The sequence below is a fragment of the Myotis brandtii genome, unplaced genomic scaffold, assembly GCF_000412655.1.
Source record: "Myotis brandtii unplaced genomic scaffold, ASM41265v1 scaffold410, whole genome shotgun sequence".
Taxonomy (NCBI): Eukaryota; Metazoa; Chordata; class Mammalia; order Chiroptera; family Vespertilionidae; genus Myotis; species Myotis brandtii.
The window spans coordinates 559,304-583,497 of NW_005365764.1; the positions used below are offsets into that span (position 1 = coordinate 559,304).

At 52.1% G+C, this 24,194-nt stretch overlaps 1 protein-coding gene across 1 annotated transcript in view; it reads right to left on the reverse strand.

The window, feature by feature from the left end:
• Positions 1-484: 484 nt before the first annotated feature.
• Positions 485-24,194, reverse strand: part of CLSTN1 (calsyntenin 1) — a 29,090-nt gene continuing 5,380 nt past the window's right edge. The window contains exons 3-19 of the mRNA XM_014545451.1: positions 19,371-19,400; positions 18,019-18,217; positions 15,909-16,117; positions 14,317-14,466; positions 14,029-14,214; positions 11,432-11,680; positions 11,013-11,134; positions 9,668-9,830; positions 6,964-7,020; positions 5,453-5,610; positions 4,290-4,438; positions 3,803-4,029; positions 3,337-3,507; positions 2,885-3,030; positions 1,827-1,962; positions 1,372-1,556; positions 485-1,101 (exon numbers count right to left, since the gene is read on the reverse strand). Of these exons, the coding sequence (XP_014400937.1) occupies positions 904-1,101; positions 1,372-1,556; positions 1,827-1,962; positions 2,885-3,030; positions 3,337-3,507; positions 3,803-4,029; positions 4,290-4,438; positions 5,453-5,610; positions 6,964-7,020; positions 9,668-9,830; positions 11,013-11,134; positions 11,432-11,680; positions 14,029-14,214; positions 14,317-14,466; positions 15,909-16,117; positions 18,019-18,217; positions 19,371-19,400 (2,735 nt within the window). The 3' untranslated portion in view covers positions 485-903. The remainder of the gene's footprint in view (positions 1,102-1,371; positions 1,557-1,826; positions 1,963-2,884; positions 3,031-3,336; positions 3,508-3,802; positions 4,030-4,289; positions 4,439-5,452; positions 5,611-6,963; positions 7,021-9,667; positions 9,831-11,012; positions 11,135-11,431; positions 11,681-14,028; positions 14,215-14,316; positions 14,467-15,908; positions 16,118-18,018; positions 18,218-19,370; positions 19,401-24,194) is intronic.

Below are 24,194 nucleotides of genomic sequence, written 5' to 3' on the forward strand. Positions count from 1 at the left end.
GGAGGTCACTCTCTGACTCTGGGCCTCTGGGCGTCTGTCAGTGAGTGGGTCCCCAGATTGAGTATGGGTCACTCAGGCCTGCTGCCGTCTCCAGACCAAGAGCAGACGGTGTGCACCTCCCGCATCACCCACACGCCTCATGTACGCAACCAACAGCTAAGCATGAGCCCCAGGCCGCACACAGGAGTCGGGGTTCCTGCACAAGGAGCCGTGTGCAAACAGACCTGGACCCAGCGCCCACCCGCTGCCGCATGGGAAACGGGTGGGCTCCCAAAGACAGGACCTGGCCTTTCCAGCCCCCAAAGAGGGTCCCCTCCACCCTGGCCCGCACAGGAGCGAGACCTGCGGCAGGACAGCCCGGTGCCCAGTGCCCGAGGGGGCAGACCCGCTCTTGTCTGGGGAACAGGATCCCGAGGGGTCTCCTGCGCTCAGGGTTTCACACCTCACCTTGCGTTCCAACCCTGGGTTATACTAGCACGAAGGACACGAGGAATCCCAATTTATTTACAAAATATTAAAAAGTTCATCTACATATGAACCCCCATTCGGCCATTTTGTACATGCACTAGTTTGGAAAAAATTAAAAAAAAAAAAAAGAACAAAAGGATTACCCAGTGGGAGTGAGCAGTTTTAACCCTTTGTCACCGAGTCCAGATTGAGCGTTTCTGGAGGCGCGAGGGGCCACGCGGAGCGAGATGACAGGAGGGAGTGGGTGTCAGCTCCTCACACAACAGAGGTCCAGGCAGAGGGCAGGGAGGGAGCCTGGGGTCCTGCACACCAAGCAGGGGTGACGGTCGCGAGGGGAGGGTCTGCAGACCTACTGGCCAGACGACTTTGTACACGGTGGGCCTGGGGCAGGGCGCAGCCAACAGCAGACTTGGAGGAGGCAGGAGGAGGGCGCGCTCAGTAGCTGAGGGTGGAGTCGTCCCACTCCAGCTGCTGCTGCCTGTTCGCCGGCTGCTGGTCCCCGTGCTCCCCGCCCCCCTCCTCCTCCTCGCTGCTCTCCGACTCGGCGCTGGTGACGTCGTCCTCCTCCTCGCCATCCTCACTCTCCTCTTCCTCTTCCTCCTCCTCCTCCTCACTGTGTTGGTCCTCGTATGTCTGACAAAGAGACGGCCACGTGAGTCTGGTCCCCAACCCCACCCCAGCTCACAGCCCAACTACCCAACACGCTTGTTCCCGTCCCGGCCCCACAGAGGAAGGCTCCGCGTCACACTCCGCAGCCAGACAGGCTGGGCTGTGCTGGAAATTGTCTCGTCAAAGACGAAATGGAAAACAAAGCTTTGGTCTCCACTCCTGCCGGTGGCACAGCCTCAAACAGGCCTCTCTGAGGTGAGCCCGGCTCTGACCCTGGCCGCCCGCCGCGCCCACCTCCATGGGGTTCACGGTGATGGTCAGGGCGGAGTCGTCCCAGTCCATCTCGCTCTCCTTGCCGGTGTCCTGGTCCCGCATGGTGCGCTGGTGCGCAGCCCGGATCCGGAACACTCCCAGGATGATCATGAACACGAGGAAGCTGACGCACACCACGATCACCACGGTGGCCGTGCTGGGGACCACTGCAACGGGATGGACGGACGGTCCTGGCCACGAACCCCACCGGGGCACCGTGCCCACCCCCTCCCCCACACAGACGCTGGACACTTCCCTGGACCCCGTGGGACAGCAGGAAACGGGAAAAGCTCAGCACTGCCCGCAGCCACGCCCGAGCCTGCCCTCTGTCGGTGCTTCAGGCTCCTCGTGTGACCTGGACCACAGCACCTGGCGGCCAGGCTGCTCTGAGCGGGAGCTGGGCTCTTGGCAGGAGGGGGAGGGGCCCACAGGCCTACCTGCGAACGGATGGGGGTTGGCCAGGTTGTGACCCGAGAGATCGACGAAGGAGCGATGCTCAGGGTGGACGAACTGCGGCTGGGCGGCCATGTGGCTGGCGTGCTCCATGGGGTTGGCCGTGTGGATCACGTTCACCTGCGGCAGACAGAGGCAGCTGAGTGTGCTAGACGGACATGCGCTCAGACGGACATGTCCCCGCTTTGGGACACCAGCCGCCCCCAAAGCTCCCCGGACGGTGCTGGTCATCAGGCGGGAAAAGGACAGGAGAAACCACGGCAAACACTTAGACACTCTGTGGCAAGGTGACGCTGTCACCCCCGGGAATGTATCACTTCAAGTAACTCATCCTGGCAGCACTTTCTAGAAGAATCCGACTGGGGAAGAGCCACAGGGCGTCTGAGAAGCGCTGGCCGGGCTCTCCCTCGTCCCCGAAACCACAGCCGCGTGCAGGAGAGTGCAGGTCGCAACCACTCATTTCCTTTTAAAGCGTGACCCTCTGGCTCAAAGCTCCCATCGACTGGCCTGCCCGTGAGCTTAGCCTCCTGCTGCCAGGAGGTCACGTGGATGCGGATTCCAGAGGTATGTGTCCCACAGAAGCCGAGGGACAGAGGGTTGCTGAGGAGGCCCAGAGACTCAGCAGGGAGAGGCCCTCTGGCCAGCGTGGCCGAGTCACCGTAGCAGGCCCCGGGCCGGCCCCGTCAGCAGCCTCACCTGAGCAGAGGATCTCCTCACAGCAGGGCCTCACCAACTGCAAACAGCCTCACTCCCGGTGCTGCTCTTCCGAACGCAGGTCACACCTCAAACAGCCCCGGCCCCACTCCCTGCGCCTGCTCTTAGCTCGACCAGCTCCCTCCAGAGGCCCCAGGTGCTCGGGCTGAGGCACCCCATGACCTGTCCCGCACCCCCCGGCGTGTCTGACCAGCAGCAGCCTCCAGGCTGGAAAAGGCTGCACCCCTGGGACAGACCCAGGAGTTGCCGCCACAGTCGCTCTAAACATTGGCATTTGCCAACCCCAGGGCCACGCATGGGGCCCTTCTCCAGGGGAGCCTGCACTCACCTCCACCTGAAACTCATTGCTAATGTAGCGGCCGTTGAGCTCGGAGCAGACGAGCTTGAACTTCCGGTCGAGCAAGGACCTGGAGTTCCAGTTCCGATAGCGCAGGAGGTGCAGCGCCTCCTCGTAGCTGGCCATGGTGTCCACGCCTGCGGGGGAGTGAGACAGGGCGGTGGCTGAGCTGGGAGCACCGGCAGGGCCAGGGCCGCAGGCAAAGGCCGGCTGGAGCCAGGCACCGGGCTGCTGAGCCAGCTGAGCCAGCGGTCACTGGCTTTCCAATTGCGGGAGGGAACCCAGAGTGTGCGGGCGTCTCCTTCCTGAGGATGTGACACGAGCCTGGCCTCGACCACGGTCAGGATGGGACATGAGGCAGGGAGTGCTCACGCCCTTGCCTGACTCCAGGAAACGCCCTCCAGGAACTCTGGGGCCCTGAGAGGAGGGCAGGGGCCTCTCACCTGTGAAGACCACGCCCAGGTCGGAGCGGCTCACTTCTATGCCCTTATGCTGCAGGCGGGCCATGTCCACCTCCAGGCTCTCCTGCTCGGGGTTCAGCTCCTCGCCCTCCACCGTCACCTCACACGTGTCCAGGTCGTGCACGATCTCCTCGGACACCAGGGACTCTTGGACTGCAGAAGCAGCCCAGTTAGGAAGACTTGCCACTGGAAGGTCAGACTGGGGGACCCTGTCCCCTGAGGGGGGGACCCACCAGCAGACGTCAAGCCAGAAAAATCAAAGGACCTTCCAAGAGCGTTTCCAAAGATCACAATGAGCTCTGCCTTCGCATCAGATTCCAGAAGCGTCAAAACATTCAAGTCTCCCAAACCCCCAAGAACAAGGGCCCCAGGCGTGGGCCGCAACAGTGGTCTCGGCCGCTCAGATTTGAGACAAGGCCATGAGCCGTCCCAGGCTGACGGGCCGTACCTGTGGGGTCCTCGTCCCCTTCCCCGTTGGGCTCCACTTCTCTGGTGATGGTGCTGATGATCCGAAGCTCAGGGAAAAGGAAAACCCCCTCTGAGCTTTCAAATTCAGAAGCTGCTCGAGCAAAATGGTGGACGCCGCTCAGGCTGATCTTGGGCTCCTCCGGCTGCAAAACCATCACTGAGCCGTCAACCGGAGGGATCAAGGCGCAGGCAGCCTCATTAAAACACCTGCACGGGGAAGGGGAGGGAAGGGAAGATCAGGGCTCTGAGGCACATGGAGGGCACACAGGGATGCCACAGGAACAGGAGACTCGGCCACTCCCAAGGCCTGCTTCCAACTGTCACCCACAGACATCATTCAGACGCTTAGGGAACAAGGGACGGTTTGTCTCTCCTTACAGAGGAGGCTGGGTTCTTAAAAACCGAAGTGCACACATTTCCCCTCCAGTGTCAGGGGGCAGACAGGCCCTGGGAAAGCCAGCACACACCTGGCCGTGCTGGTGAGCCGGAGCCGCCGGACGCCGGGGGTGGGGAACTGCCGCGAGTTGAGGTAGGCCACGTGCCGCAGGGCCTTCTCCAGCTCCCCCACGTCCTCCGCCTCCACCGTCAGCACCGACCGGCCGGGGTTGGCTTGGACCTGAACTCGTGCCAAAGGGAGAGAGGGGAGGAGTCAGGTTCTGACTGCGAGAAGCTGAAATCACAGAGAAAACTCCTGTAATTCCGCTGACTGGGACCCTCTCCTGCAGGGCACCTTCCAAGGTGCACAGTATGTGGTGCGAGAATCCGTATTTGTCTTTGTCCCGGTTTCTGGCACAGGCTCCTAAAACCCTAGGAATTTCCCGAGACAGGAATCTTTCATTATTCACAGCAAGTCCCTCCCAACCACCCCAGAGTTTAATGAATGAGGTGACTCTTGGTGGGGCCCTGGTGTCAGGATGGGGGCTGGTTGCCAGAGGAGCCAACCACGTAAGAAGTTGAACTTCAGCCCCACCTCGAGCTATGGGGACAGGAGAGGGGCTGGAGAAGGAGTGGCCCACCAATGGGCAATGTCAACCACGTGACGGAATCTCCATAAAAACACTGAGCAACAGGGTGGGAGCTCCCAGCTGGGGAACATGGGAGATGCCAGGAGGGCGACACTCCTGGGCAGGGCGTGGAAGCTTCATGCGCCCGCCCTAGCTCCTTGCCGTGTGCATCCCTTCCGGTTGGCTTTTCCTGAGTGTAACCTTTACGATAAACTGTTACTAGTAAGTAAAATGTTATCTGTTTCTGAGCAGTTCCACCAAGCTGTTGAACCTAAAAAGGGGAGGGTGTGAAGACTGGGAAGCCCGGACTTCAAAGCCAAGGCCAACAGAAGTGCAGGGAACCCAAGGGCAGATTCCTGCGACGGGCGCATGGAGTGGGGGCAGCCTAGTGGGCTGAGCCCTCACTGTGAAGCCTGAAGCTAAATCCAGGAAGTGTCAGAATTAAGTTGCTGGACGCCAGGAGAGTGGGTGTCCAGAGAGCTGGGGAATTGGCTGGTGTGAGAGGAACAACCCACACATTTGCGTCAGACATGTTACAAGTTTAAACGGCTCGAGACCAGTCACAGATCAATCCTTTGCCAACAGCCCCCACTTGGGTCCAGAAGCCAGGTGCATGCCAGTGTTACCTTCACGCCTCTGCCGCCGTCTTCGGGGACTTGCAGGTCTAGCCCCTCTTTGCAGGTGTACAGACAGTCAATCACCTTCTTGTCTGTGAGCTTCCCAGACCGGATGGTCAGGCCAGCCAGGTCACCTCGGAAAAACTGGGTCATATGTAGGTCACCACCTTTGGAACACGGGGGGGAAGGCAGGTTAGGGGTGCAGCCCAGAGCCCCTGCTTCATTTCTCAACGCAGTGTTACTGGTGGTGGCAGCTTGATGGATGGACATGCGGGTTAGTTCAGACCAAATCCTGTTAGCCTTGCAGTCTACATGGAAGCGCAATGAAGAAATTAACTTGTGTGTGATCATGCATGTGGCCAGGGGAGAAGAGGACTCGGGGGTCCCTCACCCGAAGCCTGGAAGCCCCATGAGTGTCCCACACATCTGGCCACTCACTGGTAAGGGTGGCCTAGCCCACACCTGTCACCACGGTGCACAAGTGACACGTCCTACTCGCTCCAGCCTCTGCTTGTCAGCCAGCTGGTTCACACTCGGGCTGCTTTTTCTGAGCATGCTCAGGGATACGTACAAATTGTTTTTTTTTGGGGGGGGGGGGACCCACACAGCATGACTAGGAAGAGAAAGGGATGCACTCAAGCCGCGGATCAGGCCTTGCAGGTGGCTGTGCCGAGTGCCATCATGCCCGTCTCCCGCTACTGAGGGTAACTGGGAAGTGAGGATGGTGGACAGAAAACGAAAACCCAGAAACCGGCCCCTGACAGACTGTAGCACAGACCACTACACCTGTTCTTCCACTGACAGAGAAGACACCAATTTTCAGCAGCAGGTCTCATTCCCAATAAGGACACTAGACAACACTATAAATCACTGCTAGGGACTGAGATTTCTAGGTAATATGTTTAAAATTTAATATTGCCCTGGCCAGTTTGCTTAGTGGTTAGAGCATCAGCCTGCGCACCAAGGGGTGGCAGGTTCGAATTCTGTCAAGAGCACATACCTCAGTTGCAGGCTCGATCCCTGGCCCACCGGGGTACAACCAATTGATACATCTCTCTCACTTCAATGTTTCTCTCCCCCTCCCTTCCACTCTCACTCAATATATACCCTTGGATAAGGATTAACCAAAATAAAACAGAATTTAGTACCAGTCAGGTTAGAATATCTAAAAACGAATCTTTTCCTGTCTCGTGGTTCAGCCACCTGAGAACCCGGAGGTACCCCCAAACCTGGCCTATGAGATTTCGGCAGGGAGTCTCATGCAGTGGCATCAGGGTAAAACTGGATGAGAAAAATAAAAATCCCATTAGTGCATTGCATTAGAGTCATTTGCTCACTGTAATTGGGCTCCAAACAGGCAGAAAGGGACCCCATGAAGCAATGGTGGGGGGAATAATGCAAAGCAGCTCAGATGGTGACGGGACCAAAATGCAATTTGGGCATTTCATGCAGAATGTGAATGACTCGACGTCTGTGTGTAAATGGAACAGCAGTGAACCACAGGGGGAAAGTCCAGCAACCTGCCAGGGCCACAGGCACGGGCTCAGTTTCATTGTCACTTTCAACTCCTGAGTCCTCTGCAGAGAAGCAAGACAAAGAACAGGAGGGGACCCCAGGTTAGGCTCTTCACAGTGGACCTTGAAGATTCCTACTGAAAAGCTACCAAATGCAAAATGCAGAGAGAAAAGTTCCCGTGTGCCCCTTGGGGACATACTCCGCCTGGAAGCAGGTTTGTACTTGATCGCCTTTTCCCAGAAGCGATATTTGCCACCCCAGCTTCTTGGTATTCTTCTATTCCACCTCCCCACACCCTCCTGGCCAAAACGTAGGTTGGATTCAAAGTAAGATGAGGAAGCGCCTGCACACTGAGCTGTCTCCTCAGCCCGGGCGGCTGGCGGGCCACGAGGAGGTGCTCACTGACCGCAGAGACGCACCGACTCGGCACTGACTCGGCACCACCCGCCGGCCCGCACTGTCCTACCGGCAGGGCCGAGTAAGCGCCCACGGGCTGGTGTACGAAGGGCTTGCAAAAGTACATCTCTTCAGAAAGCGCAAAACAAGTTCACATCGGTCTAGACTTTAACCTCTCAGTGGCAGAGGAAAGAAGGCATTTTCAACCACTTTTACCAAACAGGGAGGGAGAGTCAGAGGTTAAGGAATTCCCCCCGAGAAACAGGTCATCACCCACGGTGGGCCTGGGGCTCTGACCACCCACCGCCCCTGGAAGGGGTCCAGGGTCCAATAGCGCCCGACTGGAGAGGCACACCCAGTGCCGGAGCACAGGACTTCCGCTCCCAGACCAGGCTGTGGAGCCGTCCCTGTGTCACAGCCCCGGAGCGCTCAGGGCTCCATGACTCCTCCATGGCATGCCATCAGCCCAGCTCGCCATGGGGTTTGTCAGGGAAGTGGTTTCAAATCCGCTGCAAGGAGCAACGGAGACCTTCCTCCCTATTAATTACATCTTTACAAAGTTGTGCTTGGTTTGGGAGTTTAGGCAGACTTTTCTGGCTGAGGACGCTGAGGACCGAGGTAGAAAGCGATGGATGAAGGTGAAAATGGCCACTTTGAAGGCAGAACTACTGACATGAGCAGGGTCCCAGGACAGCAGGGTGTGACGAGGGGGATGTTTTAACCCAACCAACAAAGCTCCCAGAATGTAAAGTAACATTTAGGTTTGCCCTTGAGTTTGTATTTTTAAGATAATTTCTCAGAATTTTTTGTTTACTTTGGGAAGCAAATTTGAACGGAAAATTTAAGAACAGCAACTAAAAATTTCTGTATCCCTAATAATTTATTCCTCATTCCTTGGTCTCAATGTTTCACTTCCTCATGGATAAATTGTCACCAAAATTAAATATGGGAATTCACTGAAGAGGTGCGCTCTACATTACTGTCTTACTCCTTTTCATTTGAAAGGACCTGCAGGAAAATTATGAAATTCAAATTCCCATAATAGAAACAAAGCTGTCTTAGAAATCAGGCTCTTTCACAAATGTCTACCTCAAAGCACAGTCTCCACAGGGAGGAAGCAGGAGACCCTTTTAGCAGGCGCCTGCAGGGACCCCACGCACAGTCGAGTCACGGGCCAATGTGGGGCCCACGAACCTCGAAGGCGGAGTGAGGGATCCCTAACTTGAATGGGAAAAATTACAGGCTTCTCTTCACTAACTTCTCACAGTTCGTGCTCCTTTGGTTGTAAATGGTCAGCCACAAACCACAGTGGTATTAGCAGCAACTGCGAGTCTGGCCCGGAGAAAGCGCCGCTCTTTCCCCGTCGGGTTGCACTGCGGCGACACCACAGGAATCACCACAGCCCAGGCCACTGGACGTCACGCGGGCATCGGGCCTGCTGCGGAGGCCTGCTCTCCGTTCACAGAGCAGCCGTGTGGACATTTCACACCTCTGGTCTGTTCGTACTTTGGGAACTGTATTTCAATTTAATCGGTTCCCTCGGAAACCTGAGGAGGGGTCCAGAGGCTTCCCCAGGCCACGGTAAGGGCTCCAGGCACAGGAAAGGTTACGAACCCTGGTCCAGAGGTCAGAGCTCGGCCCTGGCACAGCGGCTTCAGGGCTCAAACCCCAGCGCCACGATGACTCAGCTGGAAACAGGGGCTCAGTGCTGCTCAGGGCCCCTGTTTCTTCAGTAAAATAGGGATCCAACAGCTTCCACCACAGACGCGTTGGAAGGGTTAATGAGATGACTATGTACAGCAATCGGCACACGGCCTGCACTCGGGAAGCACAGACCGAGGGTGCTGTGCTCTGGTGGCTGTCATCACAGCCGTCCCTGGTCACCCAGCAGAGACGTCCACGAACCCTCTCAAACGTGGCCCTTGAGGTGTCCCCACCAGGCTGTCAAGCACTAATGGCTCTGGAAGAGTCACCTGGCCAAAGCACACCGCCTTTCTGTGCCTGACGGCTGCCTCCATGCTTTCATAGACTCTTCCACAAGCTGATGAATTTATAAAATGTTCCTCAGTTACACCGCCCTCTGTGCAACACTTCCTCCCAGGCGCCAAGGAAGGTGTCCCTTAGCACACCTGCAGTGAGCGCCCATCAACGGACGGCCTCGGTGACGCCCCAGAAAGACTGGGCCCAGGAAAAGGGGTGAAAAGATAAAGGAAAGGAGGGTGAGGTGCTGAGAAGAGCCTGCTTCCTCCGGCAGAGCAGACAGAATCACTGAATGCCCGAGCCTTGGGGAGAGGGGGTGCCCATGCCTGTTACCTTGCCAGCAAGCCCCAACCACGAGCTGAGTCTCGATCCTGGATGGGTGAAGTGGGTACTCCTCAGTCACCGAGAAGGGCTCGTGAGAAACGCCGTCCACATAGAGCGTGACCCGCGGGATTTCCACGTTGAGGACGTAGTGATGCCATTCCTCATCACAGACCTAAGAGAGGCAGGGGGAGGGTTAGCACCTGGGTGTCCACCTCCCTCTCATCCAGGCACAACAATGGCAGCACTGCACCCCGGTGTACAGGTGCTGCAGGGGTCTGGGGCATTAGGAGAGTAAGGCTGTACGTAACATACAATATCCCCAGCAATCCTCGGGGACAGGGTGACCACGCGACCTGACCGAGAGCAGGGGAGAAAGGCAGTGGCTTCTGATCTGGGACGGCCGAGGGCCGGAGGCATGTATTTTTAACACCATGATAAACGCTAGCCAACAGTCATGCTGACCAACTGTGCACTTGAAAGTAGTCAAGCCTTGGTTCTCGAGCAATTCGGTTCTCAACCAAGTTGTTCACAGAAAAAAGGTCTCAGCTGTTGAACAAGGCTTCAGTTCTCGACCCGACAGCCCTTTGATGCTGATACCTGTATGATTAGTCATACATCGCTCAGGCGACAAACAGAGGAGGGATGCGTGAGTGTGAGTCAGTTTGCCATTAAACCTCGGGCTGTTAACAGCTCAAGAAATTGTGCTGTGAATATTTTCGTGTGTTTTTGCTTTTGGGGGTCTGGAACGGATTAATTCCATGTGTATTATTTCTAAAAGAAAAAAATGGCTCGGTTTTCGAACAAATCGCTTCTTGGACAGCCTCCGAACGAATGAAGTCCGAGGACGAGGTCCCACTGAACTTGCTTTCTCACTCAGAAACTGCTGGGAAAGGCATGACTCTGTCAAATGGAATGTCACATGAGCTGACAGCAAACCCGCCAACTCCCTCAAGCTAGTGGTTCATGCGGCATCTGAAAGGCTCGAGATGGCTGGTTCCTTGGAAACTTTAAATGTTCCTTGGCGCCTGAATCCGCTGAGGCCCCTGGGGCGCCGTGGCACCTTTTGGGAGGCAAAGCCTTAAGTAATGAATAAACAAACGCAAGGATCTCAACCCCAATTTTTTAGCAAGGGCTGCTTTATAACACGGTTTTTTGAATTTAACACGTACAATTTGTATATTAATGTTTTATGTATAAAATACATACATGTAAAAATAACTTAGGCTTTCAGTGGAAAGGAGTTAATTTGACCCACAGACACAGAAATCATAACATTGTAAGTATACACGGCCGGGAAGCAGCCAGCCCGGGCCAGCTGGCCGCAGCAGAATCGGCGCGTTTCCCATTCCCTCACCTGAGTGAGCTTCCAGTGGAATTCTGCAGGTTTGTACTTCTTCTCTCCCGAAGGATCCTGACGGAGGAGGAAAATGAACCGGCAGCCGTGGACAAAGAGGGAATAATGGTGCCGGTTCATATCTGCAGAGAGAAACGCGACTGGTAAATGGCCAACTTAAGACCCAAAGGAGAAATAAAAGCTGTTTCTTTAATGGATTTTGAAGACACGGTTTTATCAGCATCGATGAACTCCCCAGTTGGGCCAAGGCAGGGTCAGAAACAAATACACTTGGGTTTTTACTATCAAATGCCCAAATGCCAGGGGGATGTGTTAGGACAGGCCGCCCTGGTGTAACCATCCAGCCTCAGGGAGCCTCGGGGGAAGGAGTCCAGCAGTCTCTGCGGGGACACGGAGCATGCGCTCCCCAGCACGTTCACCTGTTTTGTCGGAGCTGCAGAGAATCGTCTCCTTCCTGCGGCCGAAAGGCCCGTGCCTCATCCACACGGACACCGTGAAGGGCTCTTTGGGGTTGACGGAGACGACGCCATCCGGGATGCGGACTGCCTGAGTGCCGTTGAACTCGAAGACCTGGTCGCTGTCGTGGCCGTTGTCCGTGGGGAGGCCCACGGTCCAGTTCAGGGAGCCGCTCGGGGAAGGGAGCAGTTCGGCGGTGCCGGACGCAGCCCCTGAAAAGCCACGGGAACTCGGTTCGCTGGGGGTGAGCGCTGAAAAGGCACCGCCTTGCCAACCTGCACCGATGCACTGCCCTTGTCTCAGGGTCTTTACGGTAACTAGATCCACTTTATTTTTATCGAAAGGAAGGGCTTTTATGACAAGCAAAATTTATAAGTACTAAGTGTGGATATTTTTTTAAAAGCTAGGAAGAAAAAATAAACCTGTAAACCACAATTAACATTTGCATATGAGCATGTCCAGTCCTCTATGAATATATGCATTTTATAAAAATGGAGGCCTGTGTGCACACGCACATTCCCAGTCATCGCACGGATGTGCCCTAGTTCAATGACCTGAGCTCCCCGGTGGACTGAGGTTGTCCCACGTTTTCCTAGGATAAACCTTCCCTTGATGCACACCTTTGTGTGTCTCCATGATCATTCCCTTAGAAAAAATTCCTAGAAATGGAATTACTAAGCAAACAAAGCATGAAAAATTTACAATTATTGTATGTATTGCCAAGCTCAAGTGAAAAAAAAATTTGCAGAAGATTTTGCAAGTTCTCCTGGTCCTCACGTCTCAATTCCCAGGAGCTGCGTGACCTGGCTGAACAACCTGGTCTCTCAAGTAACATTGACCTCAGTCCAAATCCCAGCCGGCCACCTCCTAAAAGTGTGTCCTTAGGTGGCGGCAGAGCCTCCCTCCACCTCCATGAATTCCTTTGTAAGAACCAGGTCCATACCACCGCCCCTGTAGGCCTGACGGGAAGATGAAATAACTCATGTGGAAGCACCCGGCATACAGTGAGCACTCAGATATGGAATCCTTCCCATTCTTCCTACCTTTGAACTGTCCTGCTGAGAAAGTGTTCTTTTAATACCATAAAAAATGGCACCATGAGAAGGTAGTTTCATAGATTATACTAATATACACAGTTTAAAATCAGAGCCCATTCCAGATCTCTCAACTTACAGATTAGGTACATGGTTATGAATATTTAGACTCAGAGTCATAAAACTCCTGAGTATGTTCATCACTGGGATGCGCCAGCAGACAATACACTTTCCCTTTTTGCTTATTTACCATGTAACAATTTCCAGTTAGACACGAACACTGCTGCCTAAATCTAGCTGCTGTTAGCCGGCCAGAGAGAGGACGGAAAATGCTCCCCGCAGAGCTGATGCTGAATAGCTCCTGAAACACACTAGACCAGTGGTTGGCAAACTGCGGCTCGCGAGCCACATGCGGCTCTTTGGCCCCTTGAGTGTGGCTCTTCCACAAAAACCAGCTCTCCCACAAAATATCGACTTCTGTGCATGGGCCACGAAGTTTCAATCGCACTGTACATGCGCGCCCGCACGTGGTATTTTGTGGAAGAGCCACACTCACGGGGCCAAAGAGCCGCATGTGGCTCGTGAGCCACGGTTTGCCGACCACGGCACTAGACCCTTCTGATATAAAGAGGCCATGTAAGTCACTGACATCATCTCACCAGCCAAGTAAACCTTCCTCAGCATTTTCCATGACAGGCAGCCAGACCTCCCATTTAGATAAACCAGAATACATCCCCCAACGACGGTGGAGTCGGAGCCAGCTTCCTGCCAGGCCCCAGTCTCCCTGCCTCTGGCTTCTCCACCCCAGGCCTGGGTATATGATCTGTGGACATACTTCTGCACCCCAGGTCTAGGTATATGATCTGTGGACATACTTCTGCACCCCAGGCCTGGGTATATGATCTGTGGATATATTTTTGCACCCTAGGCCTGGTATATGATCTGTGGATATACTTCTGGACCCCAGGTCTAGGTATATGATCTGTGGATATACTTCTGCACCCCAGGCCTGGGTATATGATCTGTGGATATATTTCTGCACCCCAGGCCTGGTATATGATTTGTGGATATACTTCTGCACCCCAGGCCTGGGTATATGGTCTGTGGAGACCATAGTTAGATGTGGGTGCTTTTGGTCTTGATTTTCTTCTTCACGTTTGCCAAAAACTACCACATTACCTGTAGTTTTTTTCTTCAGTCCTTAAATAATCATCCCGTTTCATTTAAAATTCCCTCCACATATGTGTAATTTCTATTTTGATGATTCTCAGTGTATGGCAGAGAAATACTGTCTTCAAATCAGTGGTTCTTAAAACTGCACATAAAATAAGGTTTTGAACAGACTTCCATGGGGTCATGTACCCCCTGAAGCCCACCCAGGAGGGAAATTAGCCGGTGAGGCAGCAGCAGCCGTGCCAGAAAGTTAGAGTCTGTTTTAGTTCATGATCGTGAAGCAACACACACGCACGTACACACGCACGTGTAGGGTCCCTCTCGCCCTCACTGCAGACCGCAGGCCTCCTTACCACAGAGCCGGTGAAGGGACTTCTCAGAGTAGGTGTCGCGGTCACAGCCTTTCCCTATGTGGCTGGTCTCCAGCTCCACCGTCACCTGCACCGAGGCCACCGATTCGTCACACGTCTCCAGGTGGGCGTTTGGGAAGAGAGCCAGGGCGCCCGTGCCAGGCTCATACTCGACCCTGCTGTCCCATCCTGCATCGGCCCGGGTAGAGGGAGGGGGGGAAGTTCACACATTAGGTTCCGTGCCTAAACTTTAAGAACAGGGGTGAGCACGGAGACGAGAATGGGGCTCACCTTGCCACCCGGGGGTGCAGGTGGGCTTGATGCTGATCTTTACCAACACGTCCTCGGTGGCCCTTTTCTTCCCGCAGTCGTAGGCTGTGACCGTCAGCTTGTACTGGTGTTCCTTCCCGTAGTTCAGCTTCTCTGTGTTCTTTATGTAACCTTCCAGGGGGAGAAACAGTGAGGACCCACACCCGGGCTGGTCTCCCCTCCAGGACCCTGCTGACACACACAACGCTCGTGGTCCCAGCCCCGGAAGCACCGACAGGGGAACACCCAAAGTCAAGACACTCCCCTGGCTTCCCAGCTCTACACTAAACCATCTCGGAGCCCATGCAATTCAACTCCATCCCTTCTTACAGACTTTTGTTTGTTTTTATATTTACTTGAAGATTTACATATAAGTAAAAAGACAAAATGATTCAAATTCTTCAAATATTAAATACAAGACCAAAGCTGCATTAAATACTTGTTACAGACTTACCTGATTAGCAAGAGAGAGAGATTTCCTACCCCACCCACCCGAGAGAAGCCAGCTTTTGACCATGAATACAGGTGTGTGCAAAGTGTCTGCCGTGCCCGTGATTTCAGCAGAGAATCTAGAGTAAAAAGACAAAATGATTCCAATTCTTCAAATATTAAATACAAGACCAAAGCTGCATTAAATACTTGTTACAGACTTACCTGATTAGCAAGAGAGAGAGATTTCCTACCCCACCCACCCGAGAGAAGCCAGCTTTTGACCATGAATACAGGTGTGTGCAAAGTGTCTGCCGTGCCCGTGATTTCAGCAGAGAATCTGGACTGGGTTAACGATGGAGACATGCATCATCTTGAAGCGGTAACCTCATAAGGAAGTTAAACTCTCGAATGAGCCGGTCTCGATCTGTTCAGTTACTGAGAGTCTGGCAATGAGGTATAAACCTCCACCTTCAAGATGAGGCAGAAGATTCAAGTCTAATGGAGAACAGAAAACCGGGCCCAACGCTGACTGAAAGGGGAGAAGGTAGAAAATAGCCACATGCTGGGCAGGGGCTTTTATTAGACTTTGAAAAAGGAACGGCCCCGCCAGAGAACACCTGGCGTTCAGGGGACAGAGTAAGAACTTAACTGGGAAGCAGACACCACAGCAGGTCTCTGCTATGGCTGAATGTTCCTGTCCCCGAAGTTCACATGTGAAGTCCTTACCCTCGGTGTCATGGTGTTAGGAGGTGGGGCCTTTGGGAGGAGCTTAGGTTCAGGTGAGGCAATGAGGGGGAGTCCCCATATTGGAATCACTGTCCTTATGAGAAGAGAGGAGACCAGAGTGCCCTGTCTCTCCCACCAGGTGAGGACAGCAAGAAGGTGGCATCTGTAAGCCGGGAAGCAGGCCCTCACGAGACCCTGAATGGAATGGCTCCTTGATCTTGGACTCCTCAGCCTCCAGAATGTGAGACATAAATGTCTGTCGTTTAAGCCACCTGGTTTGTGGCATTTGTTCTAGCCGCCCGAATGGACTAACTCTCCGGTCTATGAGTTGCACTGAAGTACAAAGTTTGGGTTTGAAGCTGATCGGCTTAGGAGGGACCGTCCCCCTAACAAGGAACGCTGCCCTCTGTTCTCACCATCTTTGTCGACCGTGAATGGCACGTCTGGAGTGACAATTTCATAGCTGCAAATCTGGCTGAACTGAGGGGAGCAGTCTGCATCCACAGCCTCCACCCTCAGGATGCTCTCGTAGCGCCTCCCCTCCACGACTGACGCCTGGTAGGACTTCTCCTTGAACACAGGTGCGTATTCGTTCACGTCGTTCACCTGAATGTGGACCGTTGCTCTGGAAGAGGGGAAAAGCTGTGGCTTTGCTTGTTTTATTATCCCCCCAAATTGTGCCCTATTTTTAAATTTCCTTTCTCTGATACATTTTATTCAATTTTATCTATAATAATAAAAGGGTAATATGCTAATTAGACCGGATGTCTTCCGGGCGTCATTCCAGGTCCCGGGTGCCTGCGGGCGGACGGAGGAGGGAAGCCCAGGTCCCAGGTGACGGAGGGAAGCCAGTGCCGGCAGCCGGGGGAAGGAAGGCCTACTCTTGCACGAATTTTTGTGCATCAGGCCTCTAGTATGAAGATAAAAAGTAAACTATTCATTGTTTTTAGTTTAACCTGGAGATACCAGAAAAGTTAAAACAGGAATTTGGGTTGATCCTTCCAGGTCTAGGAATAAGGCACCCGGTAAGAAGGCAACAACACAGTCTGGCCAGCGGCTCATGTGGTCGAGTGTCCCAGACACCAAAAAGGTTTCAGGTTCGATTCCCGGTCAGGACACATACCAACATTGTGGGTTCGATCCCCAGCCCGGGTGAGTACAGGAGGCAACCGATTGATGTTTCTCTCTCTCTCCCCCTTCCTCTCTCTAAAAATCATTAAAAACATACCCTCAGGTGAGGATTTAAAAAACAAAAAGGGCAGTAACACTGGGATTTTCTTTCACGACGTGGGACAGAGCATGTAAAAGGGCGATAAACTATACCAGATATCTGTTAGCTCTGTTAACACAAAGTTAAAAATATTTTTTTTCAAAATTCAGAAACAACTAGAGCCAAAGGAAGAAGGGCTAAGAAACAGACATGGAAGATGGGATACGCTGAGCATTAAAACAAGGCTGGTCCTGCTTCCAAGGAACAGAGACCATTAGTAACCCGTGGTTGGGACCCCACCTGCCGTTGATCTAGCAAATGAGGGACCTCAAGGTGACCCCAGTGCTGCCCTTCCTGGCGAACCCCGTGCTGCCAGCTTCCATCTGCCCAGCTCGGGGATGAGAAAACGAAGGCATCGTCCGAGCAGGCTCCCCAGACAGAAAACTGCGGGCCTCAGGGCTTTGGATCAGGGCATATCCTGAACCAGACAAGCTCTGCACTCAGCACCCGAACTGTTCACCAAGACCCTCTACACCCCGACGCCACCCATCCACGAAGCTGACCCTCACAACAGTTATGTGACATCATCTCAGCCACGTGCCCTCTTTCCTCAATCCACGTCCTGAGTAGAAACTGAGACTCAACAAAATTAAATCTGCCCAATGCCAAAGGGCAGGTAAGTGGCAGAGGAAAGACTAGGTTCTTTTTTTGTTTATTTTATATTTTTATATGTTTTTATTGATTTTTAGAAAGAGCGGAAGAGATAGGGATAGAGCGATAGAAACATCATTGATCAGCTGCCTCCTGCACGCCCTTGACCGGGAATTGAACTGTGACCTCTTCGTTCCTGGGTCGAACACTCAACCACTGAGCCACAGGGGCCAGGCAGGAAGACAAGAGTCTAACTCCATGTCCTGCCCAGAGCCCTCTCCACTAGAGGGTGGTCCTCGGCTGGCAGGGAGGCCGTGCTCACTCCCAGGGCAGAGCCCACCAGCTGGCTTTCTCTCTTCAGCTCGAATGAATTTCACGCCCTCAGAACTTACAGACAAAAGACACACATACCTGCAAACCTCTTCCTAGGGGAACGAGTGGGCTTTCGTATTTTCTCTGTAGGGCCTTGGTTTCTCTACTAGGTTATTCATTCATTTACAACGACTACGGTCCAGGCCCTTGCTGGAGCCGTCTACAAGGGTCTCTGCTCTAACTGCTATGTCCCGATGGACACCTGGCACTCCCTTCTATTTCACAAGCACCGGAGTCCTGGGGCAGGAGAGTAAGGTCACTGCTGTCCTCACGCTCCCTGCCCGGCTACTTACTTGTGAGACTTCTTGGCGTTGGCGCTGCCATCGGGCCCCCTCCCGCAGTCGTAGGCCTGGATGGTGAACGTGTAGTCTTTCTGCAGCTCACAGTCTAGTTTCTCTTTTGAGCGAATCAGTCCCTCGCCCGTGGACTTATCCACCACCACCGCGTCAAAGGGCACATTCTGCCCGTGAATTTTAAATCCACAAATCTCACCTGGGGAGTCAAAGCAGCGCCGGTTAGAATCGCTCCACCGAACAGGCTGCAGTCAGACCCCTCCTCCCGCAAAGAAAATCCATGACCACATGGCAGCCAGGGGTTGAGAGGGTCTGTGGGGAAGCAGGGCGCTGTGCTTGGCGACAGGGTGAGTTCTGGGCTTTAGTACAAAGAAGCAGGTTCTGGCTTTCCAAGCAACTCATTTAACTTTGCATCCATTCATGCAGGAATACAAAAGAGAGAGAGAGAAAATATAGACAGGCATTTCACAGGAGTACTTAGGACAGCTCCAGGGCAAAGTGGTCTCATTAGCAGACTGCCAAGGCCTGATAACACCAGAAACTGCCCAGGCTGCAGGGGACAGCTGGGCAGCTATTTTGGTTTGGACCAGAGAGAAGGCTAAAACACACAGTCAAGTGTTGAGAGAGGAAGAAGCGTGAGATATAGGTTCAGCACCATAATTACAGAAAGTCTGTAAAAAAAAAAAAAGTCAGAAGAAACAAGTCTTCCTGTGCAATGAGCCTGGCTAAAATTAGGGAGTCAAAGCAAACTACTGAATGAGAAAGGTAGAAATACCAACTTCTCAGGCATCCATTTCAACAGCTAGCGTCTACCAGTGCGATGCAGTGCCCGCCGTGGGGAGAGACCAGCGAGACTGGCCCTTGTTTCGGACTATATCCTATCAGACCTGAAAAGGAAGCCTGCCTGGGAACTGAAATTCGTCTAGTTGGCTTACCAGCTTAATTAGGAGTTAAAATCTACGTTTCCCTTCTTGCCCATGGGAGAACAAATATAAACGTTCTAATGTACAAGTAAAACTTCACAAAATGTATTTCACATAAAAATAAGACGGACCTCTTCCAAAATTACAACCAATAGAAAATGGTTACGAAGTGAATCTCTTAAGTTCAATTTAGGAAAAAATGTACAGTATTATCCATATAGTTCAAATGGATGTCTGATTTCCAGATATTTCTAACCCAGGGTTTGGTTACATACAGTTTCCATCAATATATTTAAAAATAGAAACAAAATAGAATAAAAGGGATAAAAAAGCATCACAGCTTCTTCTGTTTAAGGGCTGATTCCCAATTTTATAAACAAAGTTAGTGGGTTAATATTCATAAGAGGGATAGAAAGAACCCTTTATCACCTTCTTTGGTGACTGTCACCTCAAAACTCTCTGAAGGGAGAAAAGATAAACCCATGTCAGTAATACAGGAAAGAATGAAGACGGAACAATAAGGAAAAAAGTCAAAGATGCACATATTACACAGAAAAGCTTGACACAATTTAACAATCAGCTCAGTAGAATTGCTATAGCAAAACTGGACCTTCAGTAACAAAGTGTCTCTTTGAATCCTACTTACCAGGGACTCCTGTGTAATTTTTGAAATTGCACTAATTACCCATGAAATAGCACAGCCGCAGCTTCCTAACACCCTCAGGTGCGTCAGACATCATAACAGTTTAGACGCACACCTATCTGTTCTTTCCAGTTTTCAGCTTCTCCTTTCGATGTAAGTTCTTGTGGTTTGAGTCTGGTAACATTCAGTTCATCATTAGATTAAATGAAACCATCAGTTGGAGCAATGGGTTTTATGTTCAATCCTTTGTTTATGAGCTGAATAAATAACAATGTTTTCTAATCTAATCTTGTTCTAATGCAACTAAGGCAACAAATATAAACACCTCTTTGAATGGAACATATGCTTAAGTGGGAACCGAAACCAATTCAATATGAACGGTGGTGATGCTACAATGGCCACGGTCCTTACTGAGGGAAACGCTAGTCTAGCAACCCATATACACCCTGCTTACCTCGCCCCGGACCACTGCAGGGGAGAGGTCAGGGGCCCCGCTGCCCCCCACTCACAGTGGCCTCCCCAGGGCACCTGCTCTCCCCCAAAGGCATCACAGTCTGAATCCCCTTGCTTTTAAAAATGGTTGTACCATATGTTTGTATATCCCCGAATAGTGTTGCTTCATTTTGCTTGTTTTTGAGGTTTGAACAATGGTATCACATGGTATAGAATGCCTGCCGTCTCAGCCTGAGGGTCTAAGACAGTGATGGCGAACCTATGACACGCGTGTCAGAGGTGACACGCGAACTCATTTTTTGGGTTGATTTTTCTTTGTTAAATGGCATTTAAATATATAAAATAAATATCAAAAATATAAGATTTTGTTTTACTATGGTCGCAAATATCAAAAAATTTCTCTATGTGACACGGCACCAGAGTTAAGTTAGGGTTTTTCAAAATGCTGACACGCCGAGCTCAAAAGGTTCGCCATCACTGGTCTAAGATCCATTCATCCGGGAGGGCGCACCCAGCTGCAGTGCATTCATTCACTGCTGCGTAAGAGGGAAGCAGTGAGCGCACCCAGGTACAGCGCGCAGAACGCAGCCCGGAACAAAGCAGGCCCCAGCAGTGTTCGCTATTCCCAGTCGGTTCCCGTTGGCACTGCACCATAATGCCGGTTTCTACTGTTCATGAACGAGCTACAAGGGATAATTCTGTTTGTGGTTGTGGCTGCATCCACACAGTGTCTCTCTAGGTCTGTGCTGGCCAATGCCCGTGCCGCAGCCACCAGCCCCATGGGGCTGTGTCAAATTGAATTAAAATTCATGTTAAAATTAAATATTAAAATTCAGTTCTTCCTCGTACTGGTCGCATTTCCACAGCCGCACGTGCCTAGTAACTGCTGAATGGAGAATGCAGACACCGAGGGATGTGGATGGTGCTGCCCCAGGCAGTAGGCAACCTATGGCCTTGGGCCAAAGCCACCCGTGTCACATTGTTGAACAACCTGTGTGCTAACAATTGTTTCTATCTTTTAAAATATTATATGAAAATTATATGACATTCACATTTCTGTGTCTGTAAGCAGAGCTGTATTGGGCCCACGCACTGAAGGGGTCAGAGGTTCCATTCCTGGTCATGGGCACCCTTCTCCTCCATCCCTGATGCACAGCTGTGTTATTTACACAACCGGGACAGTTACATACATGCAGTTACCGGCATTGATTACATGGAGTTACAGCATGGTGCATCTCCACCCCTTTGCATTCTCGGTCCTCTCTCCTAGACTCACCTTCGCTCAACCTCTGGCAAGGAAGGCCTCTCAGAATCACCTATCAGTCTATTCTCTTTCTGTCCGGCCCTTTCCCACTCAATTCAGACCATGTGCACCTGCTCTGCTAGGTAAGTCCACCTGAAACCCTACCCCACCAGATTTCCAGACGACCTTTCCAGCTATACTAGCCTTGGATGGACCAAACCTTTCCCATCTCTCTCCCCCCTCATTCCCCTAGGATCATCTAAAACAGTCAAAAGGGCCCTAGCTGGTTTGGCTCAGTGGATAGAGCATCGGCCTATGGACTGAAAGGTCCCGGGTTTGATTCCAGTCAAGGGCACATGCCCGGGTTGCGGACTCCATCCCCGGTGGGGGATGTGCAGGAGGCAGCCGATCAATGATTCTCTCTCATCACTGACGTTTCTATCTCTCTCTCCCTCTCCCTTCCTCTCTGAAATCAATCAAGATATATTAAAAACAACAACAAACAGTCAAAAGGACCCTGGCCGGTATGCTAAGTTGTTAGTGCATCAAACCATACGCCCAAGGATCTCGGGTTTGATTCCCAATCAAGGGCTCGCGTAGCCGGGTTGCAGGTTCAATCTCCAGCCCTGGTCAGGGGTGTGCAGGAGGCAACCAATCAATGTGTCTCTTTCATCGATGTCTGTCTCTCTCTCTCCCTCTCTCTCTCCCCCCCACCTTCCTTCCACTCTCTCTAAATAGCAATGGAAAAAATATTCTCCAGTGAGGATTAACAACAAAAAAAGTTAAAACAGTCAAAAAGAACTTTACTACAGAATTTTTAAAAAGCAAACATAAAACTGTAACAATGGGTACAGATTTGACTTCTCAATATCCAAAGTCGCGTCCAGGGTTCCTGTCTACAGTGTCAGCCCTCACTTTCCTCGTCCGGCCCTCCGAAAAACCTGGGCTTCAGGCTGGCTTTGCATTCTTTCTGAGTCTTCTTCCGAATCTGAGTATAACCCCAAACTGCACTGCTCTTCCCTGAGAGCGAGGGTGTCTCCAGAGCCTAGCCCATCGTCCCCCCGCCAACTCTCAGGTCACCTGCCTATGCTGCACTCCTCCCGGAGGCCCTGAGTGCCGGCTCCAACCGTTAGTTTCGCTGGTTGCCAGCAACAGAAATCCATTCCAGCTGACTCAGGCAAAAGGGGCTTCACTGAAAAGCCGTCACGAACTCACGGAATTGGCTGCAAGCCAGAGAAAGGGACCTGGAAACAGCAGAAACCAAGGCAGCTCAAGACCAGGAACAGGGGCCTGAGCAGGCCCAGAGCAAACTGGCCTGGACAAAGGGAACGCAACCTCAGCCGGCATCAGCATCTGTGGCTCTCCAAGGAGGGAGCACCTGTCAGCCTGGCCCCGCCGTGCATGCACTTGGCCGGGGAAGGCGGGTAACGGACTGAAGACCCACCGATCTGGCCCCCGGCAAAGGGACACCCGCTGAGCAGCATCCACTACAACATCCTTGCGAACCCGACTCTCCTCCCTCGCCCTCCTGTCCACCCGCCTTGGCGCCCACGCTCTCCAGCTGGGCACCAGGCTGCTGCTTATTTTTGGTGACTGGTCCAGGCTAGTTTCTGGGACCTAAATCATCGGTGCTCCGAGAAGAACGGCCAACTTTTATGCTTCTTTATATTCTACAAGGACCTGGCATAAATACTTAATATTTAATGATTATTGATACCAACCTTTCCTGGAGGCAACTGCATCCAAAATGAGTCCACGCTAGTCAGTAACTGTTTAAGTTTCCATCCTAACATCCAGATACTTACTTAAGTCCGCTACTCAACGAATTACTGTCTTAGGGTAATTAGGCTAACCCACAGGATATTTCCAGTTTTCCATTTTTTTTCAAGTATTGTGATAGTTTCGACATATAAAAATGGCAATTTTATGGGGCTTCACCAAATATGTCCAACTCATTGCTGCAAACACAACATCCGCCCATTTCCTGCCACAGTTAAAAAGGCAGTGCTGGGGGCGAGGTGCTGTGCAGGAGTCGGCCCCATCGCCATCCTCACATAAAGTATAACGAGTCACATAAAGTATAAAGAATACGGAGAAAAGGATCACACACCTGAGTTGGTTCTAACAACAAAAATAAAATCCCCATTCTTGCCCTGAAATTTCTTTTGGATTGTATTTCTATCTCAACTGTTTGCTTAACCTTGCAAACTCTCTGTGCTCGGCGGGAAAGCAGGAAAAGGTGCTGGGGTGAAAGCACCTACTAAAAGGAAGAGCCTGAAAAGGGGGACGACAAGGCAGGGCACCCAGCCTCTGACGTGGGCAGTGAAGAAGGGACAACTGTCAAGAAGGCAACCACGTGGCCTGCGAGAGGGGCTCAAGCTCCCCATCAGGTACACAAAATGGGCAACACAATTTCTTACCCGCCTCTACTCAGGCTTTTAGCCGATTAAGGAAAAGGGGTTGAATAAGAAACTTATTTTAATTTCCTAAACTACTTGACAAATACCAAGATTTTACTCTCCTATTTCACCCCAAGAAAGCAATCTGGGCAAGACCCTGCATTCAATACGAAGGTCTGATGAGGGACAATTTACAACGCACTCTGGTGACTAAGCTGCCAACATCAGCCATGGACTTACTTCAGAAGTTTGACGGACAAGCAATCTCTGGTGGTTACCCACACATTCCTGATGGGGTAGGACTGCGAACCAGGATGTTTCCAATGTTCTACAGAGAACGTTGGGAGAGCCCACAGTGAACCTACGAATGGAGGCTGGAGTCGGACCCCCTGGCGGGAAGGCGACTCTATCACTTACGAGCTGTGATCTTGGGCAAACTCGGTCATTCCTCCTACAATATTTATGGAGTGTCAACTAGTGCCAGTCGCTGGTCTAGGTACAGACCATAGGACCGT